Source organism: Mauremys reevesii, linkage group 1 (genome assembly GCF_016161935.1).
Source record: "Mauremys reevesii isolate NIE-2019 linkage group 1, ASM1616193v1, whole genome shotgun sequence".
In the NCBI taxonomy this organism is placed as follows: Eukaryota; Metazoa; Chordata; order Testudines; family Geoemydidae; genus Mauremys; species Mauremys reevesii.
In genome coordinates, this window is record NC_052623.1 from 276,382,661 (window position 1) to 276,398,284 (window position 15,624).

At 40.0% G+C, this 15,624-nt stretch overlaps 1 protein-coding gene across 6 annotated transcripts in view; it reads left to right on the plus strand.

Moving 5' to 3' along the window:
* Positions 1-15,624, plus strand: part of ANKS1B (ankyrin repeat and sterile alpha motif domain containing 1B) — a 753,186-nt gene that overhangs the window by 710,780 nt on the left and 26,782 nt on the right. For all 6 annotated transcript variants that reach the window (XM_039494857.1, XM_039494866.1, XM_039494872.1 and 3 more), the window contains one exon: positions 13,002-13,088. In XM_039494857.1, coding sequence (XP_039350791.1) covers positions 13,002-13,088 — 87 coding nt within the window. The remainder of the gene's footprint in view (positions 1-13,001; positions 13,089-15,624) is intronic.

Sequence of the window (15,624 nt, forward strand, 5' to 3'; positions counted from 1 at the left end):
CCAAGAATTTAAGGACTTTCATCCCTCTCAGCATGAACCGGGAGATAGTAAAAGCTGTTCTTTTAGATTTATTGCCTTTGCTTAAAATCTCTGTAGGAACAGGAAGACAGAACAGAATGCCTTTGCCTTTGAAAAAGAAGTCTCCTATCTGGAGCTGAGCAGAGTTCTGTTTCTACTCTAGGCTCACACTGGTGTCCACATATCTGAATCCCTTGAATATTGACTGTGCCAAGAGGGCACTATGTTATACTTGCTACCAATTCTGTGAGCACATAAGTAAGGGCGCTACGCTGCCAGTAATTAAACCCTAAAGTTGCACAGTCAAATCATTCAGATTCTAAACAATCAGATCTATAGGGGCATTTGAGGATTTATATGAGAGGATATATTCTTTGGATCCCAGGACCTCTCTAGACAATAGGAAGACTTTTCTGGGTGTGGGGCTATGAAGAATCAAGGTTCTAGGGTCCCGATTCAGCAAAGTGTGTGCTTAAATGCTTTGCTGAATTGGGATTTAAATACTAGAGTTGGAAGTGTTACACAGCTCAGTCCTTCCATCTTCAGTGATAAGGATAAGCAGAAGGTGGCCTTTCTCAGCTGATGTACCTTATATGAAATGGAGAAATGGAATAGACAGGGGCAGCCTGTCAAGGCCCAAATCTTTTCCTCCTTGCCATGTAAAGAGGAGAATTTGGATGGAGATTGTGGCCTCTTGGGCTCAGTCATTCCTTTCCCCCCCCCCAAACAAAAGTGAGATAAAGAGATCATTTCCTCTCCCCTACATGTGCCAGCCATTGGAGCTGGCAGGGCATGCGGAGGGAGGGAGAATGCTGCATGCTAAAAAGTCTTAGCAAAGTATTTCCTAAGTACCCCTGCCACTCTCCCCTACTCCCATATGGGATTTAAGTAATGTAATTGCCTAAAATGTGGGTTCTGTAATTTCATCTGCTACAGCATGAAACTCACATATTAGAGCTGTGTTTGCATCTCAGAGGGGTAAGATAAACAAAATTGATTAAAAAAATCATACTTGACAACTTGAGGCAAAAGGGCAGCATTTGTCAGATGCCTATAAAAAGTATTTAGCTCCGGGTGATTAAACTGCCTTGTGCAAAATATGATCTCAACCGGAGGCTGAATGGTGTTTTGTTCGGGCTAAAACAAAAAATATGAATATGAAGAATGCGCGGGAAAATTGTTAGCAGCACAAGTCAATGTTCATCAAGCACAATGAATAATACCTATCATTATCACATCAGATGGCAGATTTGTACGTAGTTTGTCAGGTATTAACTAGAGAGTTTTTGTATTCTTTATTTTTTTTAAAAAACTTTATGAATCAGAAATAAATGGTGACTGTAGCTTACTCACATTTTTAGAGGGGTTTGATATGGCTTTTATTGCTGAAGATGAGCCAGAATCTCTAGAAAAGCTTGTAAGGTAGGAGGAAACGTTGACAGCTGTATACTTGTTGAGCCCTGGGAAAATTCTGGGTGATGCTATTCAGAATTTTGCAAGATCTACAATGATTAGCCGACCCGAGTCTTGGGAATATTTAAGGAAGCTGACAATAATCAACTTTTCTTGATATATCTGACTAAAGTAGTAATGTCATTAATACCGAAACAAGGTAGCGATGTGCAAAGTACTATCCAATATAATTCATTAATGTTGTGTTTAAAGTATTGCAAGAGTGCTTACGGGCTTAATGGAGGATCCTGGCACCAAGATTAGGACATAATTTCTGAAGTGGTTTATAAAAGAATGAATTCTGAATACCAACTAATGAGGTCTCTTCTAGCTAATGTGGCACATGAAAGATTCACACTACACTGTCATCATGATGCTGGATGTGGAGAAGGCATTTGACAGGGTGGAGAGGAATTTGTTTGCTAATCTCAAAAAGCATAATTTTTGGTTAATAGTATGCATTTGTTTTAGCTAAATCCAACAGCTTCTATTCTGTGTACTAATGTTGATCCCGATCGTCAAATTGGATCCACATGGACTCAAGGAATCTGCCTGTGAGTCTGACTGCAAGACTGGGGCACAGTTTCTCACCATTTGAGATATCAATAGATGTAAGGCAAGGATGCTTTTAGTATCCTCTTTTGTTTGTTATGGCCTTGGACCTTTTTGCCATGGCCATTAGAGCAAATACCTTATCCAAAGAAATTACATTAGTATTATATCCAATAAGAATATAGGTGATTTTGTAAAAACTCATGGAACCAGAGAAGCTGACTAATTTGATAGAATGTATGAAGTACTTTCAAAATTGCCTGGCTACAACACTAGTTGAACAAAAAGTGAATGTTTGTTACTCTTTTCTCTCTCACGCAAACAACATTGTCCCAGTGGACCACTCAGAAAGTCAGTAAGGATATGTAATCCCCAGAATAATTGTAAGTAAGGCACTTGTGGGTAAAATAAGGAATAGTGTGATTCCTGTACTGAAACACTAAGCTTTTGGGGGGAGGGAGGGAAGTGGAACAAATTGCCACTAATAATGTAGAGTCACGTTTAGACTTTTTCAGAAAATGGTATTGACTCTATGGTTTAATTACATATTTAGTAATCTCCACCTATATCTTCAGATAGCTATTGAAAGCAAATACAGGCCATAATTAGCAGATTCATTTGGGAAAATGGAAAGCCTGGATTAAACTTTTAAGATTTTACAAACTCATAAACTTGTACTCCCAATTTATGTATTTATTATGTTGCTAATGGCTTGGTATAATTGAGTAATCTCTTTAAATAGTATATGCAACATTCAGTTTTATTAGTTATAGAGGAAAAATCTGGAAATTAACATGATTTTATATTAGCCAGTATATTTAATTAAGTTGTTAACAAATGATAAAATATAATAAAATTATTAGTCTTTTTATTAGGGCTGTCAATTAATCGCAGTTAACTCACATGACTAACTCAAAAAAAATAAACCGTGATTAAAAAAATTAAGTGATTAATTGCACTGTTAAATGATAGAATACCAATTGAAATTTATTTAATTTTTTATGTTTTTCTCCATTCTCAAATATATCGATTACATTTACAACACAGTATATAACGTGTACAGTACTCGCTTTATATTATTTTTTATTACAAATATTTGCACTGTAAAAATAAGAAAAAGAAATAGTATTTTTCAATTCACCTCAGACAAGTACTGTAGTGCAAACTTTTTATCATGAAAGTGCAACTTAAAAATGTAGGGTTTTTTGTTAAATAACTGCACTCAAAAACAAAACAATGTAAAACTTTAGCGCCTAAATGTCCACTCAGTCCTTCTTGTTCAGCCAATCGCTAAGACAAACAAGTTTGTTTACATAAACAGGACATAACGCTGCCCACTTCTTAATTACAATGTCACCTGAAAGTGAGAACAGGCGTTCGCATGACGCTGTTGTAGCTGGTGTCGCAAGATATTTACATGCCAGATGTGCTAAAGATTCATATGCGTCTTCATGCTTCGGTCATCATTTCAGAGGATATACTTCCATGCTGATGATGCTCATTTGAAAAAAAAACCTTAATTAGATTTGTGACTGAACTTCTTGGGGGAGAATTGTATGTCTCCTGCTCTGTTTTACCCACATTCTGCCATATATTTCATGTTATAGCAGTCTTGGATGATGACCCAGCACACGTTATTCTTTTTAAGAACACTTTCAGCGCAAATTTGATAAAATGCAAAGAAGATACCAATGTGAAATTTCTGAAGATAGCTACAGCACTCGACCGAAGATTTAAGAATCTGAAGTGCCTTCCAAAATCTGAGACGGATGAGGTGTGGAGCATGCTTTCAGAAGTCTTAAAAGAGCAACACTGTGATGCGGAAACTACAGAACCCGAACCACCAAAAAAGAAAATCAACCTTCTGCTGGTAGCATCTGACTCAGATGAGGAAAATGAACACACATCAGTCTGCATGGCTTTGGATCGTTATCGAGCACAACCCGTCATCAGCATGGACGTATGTCCTCTGGAATGGTGGCAGAAGCACAAAGGGGTATACGAATGTCTAGCATGTAAATACATTGCAATGCCGGCTACAACAGTGCCATGCAAACGCCTGTTCTCACTTTCAGGTGACATTGTAAATAAGAAGCAGGCAGCATTATGTCCTGTAAATGTAAACAAACTTGTTTGTCTGAACGATTGGCTGAACAAGAAGTACAGCTAATTGGACTTGTAGGCTCTAAAGTTTTACATTGTTTTATTTTTGAATGCAGTTTCTTTTATACATAATTCTACATTTGTAAGTTCAACTTTCATGATAAAGAGATTGCACTAGAGTACTTGTATTAGGTTAATTGAAAAATGCTATTTCTTTTGGTTTTTAGAGTGCAAATACTTGTAATAAAAAATAAATATAAAATGAGCACTGTACACTTTGTATTCTGTGTTGTAATTGAAATGAATAAATTTGACAATGTAGAAAACATCCAAAAATATTTAAAAACATATTCTATTATTGTTTAACAATATGATTAATCCCAATTTTTTAATCGCTTGACAGCCCTACTTTGTATTTTTATTACAGTAGCACTCAAAGGTCCCAGATTGGATTGAGATTCTCTTCTGCTAGTTGCTGTACAAACAAATAGAAATATATGGTCCCTCTCTTGAAAAGCTTACCGTGTAGGAACAGTGAGGTGAAAGGAGATAGATGCCACCAAATATGTTTTGTTTATGCATACATTTCTTTTTTTTTTAATTACAAATAAAATAAGATACAACACACCCCATCTGCCTCTCAAGCAATCATTAATAAGATGATTTTCAGGGGTATAATGGCCAGGTGAGTCTCAAATGAAATGGACTTGAACAGAGTTCATTTTCTAAGTAAACAACTTCCCGTACTCTCACAGCAGGTGTTTATCTGGGTCAATGCCTAAATCAAAATATAGGAGGAAATGATTTATTGGTTGAGGACAGGATTTATAGTAATGTGGAAATCTATTTTCTGATTCCTAGAAGATGATTTTCAGGCCTCAGTCCCATATTTCATTGCACGCAGGAAGCGTAGAACATAACATAGATATAACATAGCAGAAATTAAATTTAGAGGATTTATAAGATATTAACAGCTGGGACACTGCATTATTAAGTATATATCCATGTTTGCCAAGCCCTTTCTAGGCTATTTATTGTGCGACTTTCCTTACATGCATCTCAAAAATATATTCTACCCTAATGGAGTGTTGCTTTCCAATTACACCTCTACCCCGATATAACGCTGTCCTCGGGAGCCAAAAAATCTTACTGCATTATAGGTGAAACCTCATTATATCGAACTTGCTTTGATCTGCCGGAGTGCGCAGCCCCCCACCCCCCAAGCACTGCTTTACCGCATTATATCCGAATTTGTGTTATATCAGGTTGCGTTATATCCGGGTAGAGGTGTAATTCACTTCAGTCTTTAAAGGTTACGTGGAAGAAAGAACTGAGAGTTCAGATCTACAGTAGCCATTGGGGAAAGATTTCAAATTCATCAGGACAGTCACAAATGAAAATAATGTTTAAAATTATTCACAGAGTACGTTGGACACCAACACACCTTAAACTGTGCAAGGTAATTGACTAACAGATGCTGGTGATGTGACAGTGAAGGGGATTGTCTGATACAAATTCTATAGTGATGTCCTAGAATATTGAATACTAAGAGGCAAATATGTAACATTGAGAAGATACGGGATTCTCAAATACCACACAAGTGTGAAAAATATGGTAGATTATTGTATCTGAGCGGATGTCTCCAGATCTTTTCAAAGATTATTGAAACTATGATTATATTAACTGATAAATACTAAACGGGGTTTAACTGTAATAAACAGTTATTGTTTTATTTTTATGCATAATTTGTTTCCATGTGTGTCCACATTGTGCTATGTCCTGTACAAATATAAAGGAAGCACAGTCCCTCCTCAAAAAAGATGAACAGATGAACGGTAGAGAACATGCAAGTGGTCATAGTGGTAAATGACCATCTCATGGTAGCTTGAGGATTGATAACACAACATTCTTTGAGTGTATTTTAGTGTGGATCCCAGTGTAGGTGCATCAGTGTCTCGTGTGCATAAGATTGGATTCTTTTGAAAAACAATGTCCATTAGGGCCACATTTGTGCCCTGTGACTCCTCATGCTCCTATGTGAGGTCATAAAGGGTGAAGCAGTCATCACCATCCCTGAGTTCATCCTGGGAGCAAGATGAAACCCAGTGAGTGTCCGACCCACTATTTCTCAAACTGAACTGGTGAAAAAAAAATTATCTTCACCCTTTGTTTTTCCTTGTCCTTGATTGGGTGCTCTAAGTGTGTGGTCAAATGTGTGTAAGTACAAGAAAGAAGAGATACACACACCCTTTACAGCAGGGTGAGATGCTTTGCATCAACTGCCAGCCACAGGGTAGTCACCAAGCTGTCAAGGTTCAAATCCTTCCCGTCCTGTGACAGACTCCCCTCATCGATGGGAATAGCCAGTGCTGCCTTTGCCAGGGGAAAGCTTGGCATGCAGGTAGTTTTCTTCCAGAACCCACAAGTCCAGGGATGGTTGACTTGTGACATCTGCTCAAGTAATTTATGTGAGTCACTTCAGACTCAGAAGAAATGAAAACTGAAGTGAAGTCAAAAGAGTGAACATCAGTCAATGTTTCCCCTAACAGAAACCATATCCCTAATCAGTCAGAAAAGGGATGGCAACAAAGAGGACGCTATCAAAGCCAGCACAGAGAACCTCAGCACCGGCAACCTCAACACCAGAGCTAGCACATGTGCCCTGACACAGAAGCGTGATGCAAAGAGAAAAAGCCACACAGTGCATAAATATAGTTTCAACCACCACACAGGACCATCCCACAAGGAGGTTGTAAAAACATCACTCCATGGATTAAGCCTCCAAATCTTCCACAAAATTGGGAACAGCACAGAGTGGAGGATTCCCAGTACAAACGTCGACAAGTGCTGACAAGCTTTTTGGTATTCTAAGCTCAACAAATCCAGCTAGGATTGTTCTCCCCATCAACGAGGACATACTTCAGCTGGGTAAGGAACTCTGGCAAACCCCAGCCAGTCTTTGTCCCACATTAATTTTTTAGAACTGTCTCCTCTGCACTGCTGTTGCACTGTTATTTTCTTATTGTAAATCACAAGTCCTATAAATCTCTGCAGGAAAGGGTGTTTGCTTGTGTTTTTCTGATTATAGAAAATGGGTATAATAGGTGTATTTACAAAGTGGTTTGTGTAATGTGCAAATGGATATGATAGAAAATTGGTTAATGGGTGATGGTAGTTCTGGAACAGCCTTCCAAGTGGAGTAGTGGGGGCAAAAGACATATCTGGCTTCAAGACTAAGCTTGATAAGTTTATGGAGGGGATGGTATGATGGGATAGCCTAATTTTGGCAATTAATTGATCTTTGATTATTAGCAGGTAAATAGGCCCAATGGTCTGTGATGGGATGTTAGATGGGGTGGGATCTGAGTTGCTACAGAGAATTCTTTCCTGGGTGCTGGCTGGTGAGTCTTGCCCACATGCTCAGGGTTTATCTGATCGCCATATTTGGGGTCAGGAAGGAATTTTCCTCCAGGGAAGATTGGCAGAGGCCCTGGAGGTTTTTTGCCTTCCTCTGCAGCATAGGGCACGGGTCACTTGCTGGAGGATTCTCTGCACCTTGAGGTCTTTAAACCACGATTTGAGACTTCAATAACTCGGATATAGGTTAGGGGTTTGTTACAGGAGTGGGTGGGTGAGATTCTGTGGTCTGCGTTGTGCAGGAGATCAGAGTAGATTACCATAATGGTCCCTTCTGACCTTAAGTCTATGAATCTAAAACAGATGGAAAAAAGAAATACCAGACGATCTCAAAAGGCTTTGAACATTTTTATACCCACCCAGATCCAGGGTCCTTGGTACTATCCACAGTCCAAGAGAAATCCAGGTTCTCAGAGGGCACACCTTAGGACAAAACAAAGGGAGCAGATTTGATAGCAGTGTTGAGAGCCACATCGAAGCTGATCCAAAGCCTCCCACTACTATCGCAAGCCACCTAACCTCTTTCCACCATGTTTGATCCACTACTACATGAGACATATGGGTGTTAACAGTGGGCAATGATGTCTACCATGTTCATTTCCACACCGTATCCCTGTCCCTCTTCAGGGACCCATCTCACTGTTACAAAAAGAAGTGACCTTGTTGCTCCTTCTAGGAACCATAGAAGAGGGACTTAAGCAGTACAGGGGAGAAGGCTTTTACTTCTGATATTTCCTTATGCTCAAGTGGGGGGAGGGACTTTGTGCTATCCTAGACCCAAGGATAATGAGCAAATACATGCACTGCATCAGATTCAGAATGGTAATGCTTGCCTCTTCATACCATCTCTGCAGACTCAGAACTGTCTTGTGGCTCTTGAGTTACATGACACATACTTCCATAAAACTATCTTCCGGGCTCACAGGAAGTATCTGAGATTCAAAGATGGACCAAATCACTAGCAGTACAAGATACTGCCATTTGCACCCTGTATGGCACTGACAGTCTTCACAAAATGCCAAGTGATAGTAGCAGAATTCCTGAGGAGACAGAGCATCCATGTCTACCCTTACATGGACGACTGTAAAGCAAGTCCCAGCAGGAAGTGGCAGTGAGCCTAGAATATGCTACCTCTCTGTTCAGCCAGCTAAGTCTCTGACTGAAATATGAAAAATCATCTCTTACCTCATTACAGATAGAGCTGATAGGCACTATGATCGACTTCAGAGAGAGAGAGAGAGAGAGAGAGAGTACCTGCCACAGACAGGTTTATGTCACTGCAGTCACTGCTCGTTAAGATAAAAATCAACCCCCACTACATGGTACAAACTTGCCTTGAAGTGTTAGGCCATATGTCAGAGTGTACATGTTTGACACTGCTTGCCGGACTTCACCTGTAGTCCCTACAATTCTGACTCAGTTCCATTTACTCTCCATTGAGACACTGCAGTGACAGGAAGGTCTCAGTACTACGTCATGTAGCTACCTCACAGAGTTGATAGCGGTGATGGAACCCAAAAATCTGTGGGAGGTGGTACTGTTCTCATCCACCTTCCCAACAAAGATTGTGATCACAGAAACATCTGGGGCAGAGTAATGTCACCTGGACCACCCACAAATGAATGTGACCTAGTCCCCAGGAGACATAGGACTTCACATAAACACCCGGGAACTCAGAGCTGTCAGACTAACCAGTATAATGTTCCTACCTGTCCTCCAAAATTTCATAGTGCAGCTCCTGATGGGCAACATCTCCATGATGCCCTACATAAACAACCAAGCCGATGCCCACTCATCACCCCTCTTCCTGGAAGCTATCAAACCCTGGACATGGTGTCACCAACATGGGAGAACCCTGTTGGCTCTTCACCTCTCAGAAGTCATCAATGACCTGGCAGACTTCCTGAGCAAACAATTGTGACCAATCATGAGTGATCCCTGCAGAGGTCCATCAAAGCCAATATTCCATTGGGGGAGAAGGGTCCCATGATAAACCTGGTCACTATCAAAGACAATACCAAGTGCCAGAATTTTTGTTCCAGAGGGGCATGAACCTGGGATCGTTGCCAGATGCCTTTCTTCTGCAATGGAATCCAGGCCTCCATTTGCCTTTCCACCAACTTCTCTGATCCCCAGGTGACTTCCAAAATCAAAAAACAAACCCACAGTAATTCTCATCATTCTCCCTACTGGCCAATGGCTGACTGACTTAAAGATGCCCATTCACCCTTTGATTTAGTTCCAAAACTGCCTGACTCTCATGTCAGAGCACCACAGTCAGATAGTCCATCCAGACGCAAAGTCCCTTTACCCGATAGCTTGGATGTTGGCTGGTTAAGTACCATGGACAGGGAGTGCTATAGGCAAGTCCCAGAGATCCTGATATAGACAAGGAAAATATTCACCAGAGGGACTTATTTGTCAAAATGGAAGAGGTTCTTGATATGCAGGGCCAGCGTGGCTTGGCCCCTCTGCATGCTTCAATACCAAAGCGCCTGGACTGTTTGCAGCAACTGAAACGGTCTGGCCTTTCATTCAGCTCCACTAAGGTTCAACTAGTAGCAATATCTGTTTGCCATCCACCTGTGCAGTCATGTTCCATCTTTCACCCAGAGCTATCATAATTCATCATGGGCCTGTTACGTACTTACCCACTGGTCAAAAGAACCTGCTCCTACCTAGTACCTCAGCATCATCCTCTCAAGGCTTTCAGGATGCTCCTTACTTCATCTCACTCTGAAGACTATCCTTATGGCTCACCCTCTTATTAGGACATTTCATAGGACAAGGTGGTGCTGAAACCTCATCAAAGGCTCATCCTCAAGGTGGTATCAGAATTCCATCTGAATCAGCCAATCAATCTGTGTGCCTTTTTCCTGCTGCAAGGTGGCAATATAGAGTAACCCACTGACATTCATCAAATGCTGTGCCCTGGACTAGAGGGCCAAGGCAGATGCCAAGTTCAGGAGAGCGGTACTACCATCTCTGTTTGACTAATGCAGCTGATACTACTCTTCCTACCATCCAGAGAGAGTACTGCTTGCCAGTCACCATCATGGGATTTACACTGCTATCCTCAAAGCAGAAAGAATCATTATTTACTAAAGAATGGTTCTTTGAGATTTTGTCAGTCTGGATCCTATAATCTGCTCTTCATCCCCACTTTCAGAATCCTCAGTGAACACAGGTTTCAGATTGTAAGAGCACTGAGAGAGGGTCATGGCCACTCCACCCTTTATGCCTTCCTGTTGGAACATGAGGCTGCACAGGGCCTATGCATAACCCTGACAAATGCTGGTATTCAAAAGAATCCAATCTTGTGCACATGAGGCACACGGGCACCTACAGTGGATTCCACACTGGCAACATCAACTCAAAGAACCACAGTTACTGTAGAGTAAATAACGTTCATTCTTTGTTATTGTTGATTTTCTTTAGAAATAATCTATCCCCTGTTACCTCTCAACCTTCATAGAATCATAGAATATCAGGGTTGGAAGGGACCTCAGGAGGTCATCTAGACCAACCTCCTGCTCAAAGCAGGACCAATCCCCAACCTTGACATGCAGATCAGCTAGTTATGTAGGTGTTACATAGAATTGGCTCTTCAGGGAGGATTTAAATGCAGATAGTGGCCTTGCAGACCAGATCTGAGTGGGGGTGTTCCATCCATATCCGTATGGAAAAAGGCCAAAGGACTAATGAAGTGGACTAATGACATGTAAAAGCTGGCATCACTGACAGATTAAAGGGGATGGAGAGGAAAGGAGTGACACTGAAACAGCCAGGATGGAAAAATAGGAAGGGCAGAACTATGCAGTGTTTCGAAGACAAGGACATAAAGTTTGAACTCGATGTATTTGAGGAAGGGAGTCTTGTGGAGAGACTAAAAGAGATGGTGATGTGATTGGACCAATGGACAAAGAAGATGAATTTAGTGGGTGTGCTTTATATGGATTAGGAGAGAGTGGATAGTGTTGTTAGGAAGGCCAGGCAGGAGGCAGTTAAATTAAGATAAGCGACAGAGTCTCAGAACAAAGGATTTAGCTGTAGGGGTAGAAAGAACAGGATGGAAGTTAGAAGCTGGGTTGCTAGATGATTAAATCTGTGTTGTCATGTTTATGAATATTTTGTCTGGAACTTAGTGTAGGCTGGGTGTATTGCTTGCTATTCTGATGGATGGATATACAGAAGCTTTCATGAATTCACTGTCATGTGTTCTGTGAACTGTCACTGAATTTTATGAAGAAGCTCATATTTGACATCTTTTTCACACACATGTTCCATTGGCATCAGTATTCTTTTTTTTCCATGCTCAAGAGAAATACAGATGGAATCAGTACCTTCATGCAGATTTTGCTATATTCTCTGAAATTTCTATTTAAGCTTTCCTTTTTAAAAAAGGATGGTTTTAGCCCTTATTTCATATATGGAGATATACCTGTCTCATAGAACTGGAAGGGACCTTGAAAGGTCATTGAGTCCAGTCCCCTGCCTTCACTAGCAGGACCAAGTACTGTCCCTGAACAGTACTGTTACAAGAATCTTTATCCAGTATAGATTGTCTTGTTCAGTCTACCACCATTAATAAGAGAGATGCAACCATGCGCGCGCGCGCGCACACACACACACACAAAATATATATAGGGGTTAACTACGAAACTTGATTAGCAGAGACAGTTATCCTCATTGTTCATGGAAACAGACATAATTGCAGAATCTGGTTGGCTCTTCGGTTTTGAATTTCATGTTGTCACAAATGTATAATTCTGTTTGAGTCCTGAGGGAGCAGGAGCTGATTAGAAGATCGGATCATTGGCCCTCTGCTCCAAGCTCATGATTATTTTGCTATCTACTGTTAACTCTACTTTTTTCTGAAACACATTATTTCCAGATACAGCAGCTATTCCTTAGTTTAGATCTGTACGTATGATTTTATGTATACGACACTCCATAAATATTGGATTTCTTCTTATTTAGATGCTCTAATAATCTGTCTAGGTTACTTTGCAGTTTGGATCTCTCTCACTGTTTACTCTTTCTGACTTTGGTGTTATCTCCATATTTGATTGCAGCTGAATTTGTTTTCCCTGTCCAAAAAATAAATCACTGAGTACTCTCTGAACCCTATTTACCAACCAACTACTAATCCATACTACGATAGTTTTATATGGTAGAGTTTTGGCCCTACTTGTATTTCACCTTACTAAAGTGCAGATGTATCCACTGCATTCCTTTACTCTAGCAAATCAATATCTGTGTTGTAGGCTGTGTTGGCAGCTGTTTCAGAAGCCCAAAGCATAGTCAAGAGAAAGGGACAAATATTTAAATTAAGTTTTGTTTTACTTTAATTCACATATATTTTAGCAGCGGGAGAAAAAGAAGAAGAAAAAATTGAACAGGGTACACTTGCCAGTGCAGAACAAACTGTTCTAACAGCTGTCTCATTTTTATTTCAGAAGTCTACAGAGCAAATGAAGAAAGTCCCTACTATTGTTCTATCAGTTTCTTACAAGGGAGTCAAATTTATTGATGCAACAAATAAGGTATGTGTGATTTTTGGACATCAGATTTTATTCCTCATTGTGCTAGATAACTTATCTAGTAAAAGCTACATGGGGATCCGGGCTTGGATTCCAAGCCCCCTCCGCCCCCTTTTTTTTTTCTTTTCTCTCCTACGCTGAACAGGCAGAGTACCTCTCTCACTCTCCAGAAACCCACTCTTGTGGACAAATAGAACAGCACTGATGGCAGTTCTGGAGGGAATTGTGTCCAGTCTTCCCCTATCAAAGGGAAGCTCATCACAAGAAGGGTTTGTCAGGATGCCCCTCCTCACCTGGGCAAAATCCCCCAACCTATTTTCCCATTGCAGTACATTATGCAGAAAAGTATGTGCTCCTTGCTTTTCAAAACACAAAATATCCCATATGTGGGCTTTCCCCACCCCCTTTACGTGTACTCAAATTGTGGGTTTTTATACAAGACCCAACGTAGCAAAGGTCAAGAGGTATGAGACTGGTATAATCGTCTTCCAGCTTCCAACCATTTTAAGAGAGTGTCATAGGTTGTGCCTGTCCTTTAGTGCCCCTTTCTGGCCAACTGTGGCTCTGCTGAGGCACTCCTCAGTTTCGCCTTAACTCAGGCTCCCTTAAAAAGTCCACACAGGCCAGATATACAGAATTTGCCCCCTTTGGGGGTATAATTTAGTACTTCCAGCCTGGTTTATAATGGTTTCAGTGGTTTCAATGCCTACACAGCAAGGGTACGGTTCTGCTGTGGCAGTGTCCCAAGGGAACTCTAGGTCATTGCAGGCAACCCCTTATGGAGTGAGAGGACTTTGTACAAACACTAGATAGAGTGAAACTCAGCTGTTTGTTTTGGACCATGGAAATTCATGGACTTTCTTTCTTTCCTTCCTTCCTTCCTTCAAAGGAAAAATCTCAGTATAGATAAATGCCAAAAACCACAAGATTTCAAGTTAAAATGCTGCAAAAGACTCTCATGAGTTTCAGCTAGTTTCAAAACACAAAGCTCCAAACTGGTGCAGGTTTACTCAATGGTCACTTAAGAGCTTTACAAAGGTTAGCACAAGGGTTGGCAACCTTTCAGAAGTGGTGTGCCGAATCTTCATTTATTCACTCTAATTTAAAGTTTCACGTAGCAGTAATACATTATAATGTTTTTTAGAAGGTCTCTTTCTACAAGTCTATAATATATAACTAAACTATTGTTGTATGTAAAGTAAATAAGGTTTTTAAAATGTTTAAGAAGCAGTGTGAGTGCCACTGAAAATCAGCTCGCGTGCCACCTTCGGCACACGTGCCATAGGTTGCCTACCCCTGGGTTAGCAAAACTTTCAGTGAGCTGAACCTGTTTTCAAGCATATATCACACTTGAAACCAGATGAGTATTATGTGGCTCCTGATTTGGGGGTAAATATTTCATATAGTTCTAATATCTTTTGAGCATTAATCCCTTTTCATCTTTAATGCAACATTGGTAACATACCATGATCATATGGTACTGTATTACAGCTTTATTTGTAGGAAGCTAAAACCTTGCTTTTTAGTATCATTTTAATTCTGATAAAAATCTTTGTCTAGGCCAACAGTTCTCAAACTGAGAACAAAAGAAATATAAAGAAAACCATATTATTGTGTTTTGCCTAAAGCAACGTAAAGTCAAATGAACAGTAAATATAATTAAGTATAAAGATTTTCACAAATGGGTGTCCATTAAGGCATAATAATTGTTTATTGTCATTTTGTATGAGTAATACATTATACGGAAATAGAAAGCAAATAATATGCTACAACAGTTGAAGATTAAGAGGATTATTTTGTGTCTTCAGTTACAATTTCCTTATTTTGGATTTTTGCATAATTTGAATATAAAAAAGTGTTGGAATGCTGCTCTTTTATCCAGAGTTTATTCACTCATTATTTCCTCAATTAGATATTAATAGGCCTTTAGAAAACTTGCCAAGTATTCAAGTATATCTTGGCAGGTTAGAAGAAGACAGGGGAGTTATTCAAGTGACCGAGTTACATATAATCTCCCCTTCAAAAAAAGAGACCTGCTCAAAGAATGCTTTTAATTTGCACAGATGTTACTGACACAACATTTAGCCATAGATCTCACTGACTGTGACATTAGACATCATATATGTTATGATAATACTGTATGCTTAGTGCCAAAACACAGTGTGTAGCAGCACTATAGTATTTTGATCGAGTAGCGATGTCATCCTGCAGACAGGAATATTCTGTGTTTGTGGAAATGCAGTAGCTACATTGAATAAGGCTATGATTTAGGAAAGCACTTATCCATATGGTGAAAACCATCCTTATTCATTGACTCACTTTGAGCATGTGCCTTTGCTGAAATCGAGGCTTAAATCTATGACCATAATTCAGCCTCCTCTTTGGCTTCCTGGGTCCTCTGGCCTAAACAAGGTAAATATACAACAGTGTTTTTACACAGGTAAACATTCATCATTTTCTCCAAAGCTTTAGACAAAGTCGTCTTTTCATACATCAGGCAGACATGTCTTGTCTTTGCCTCAGTACCATTCTTTAGTTT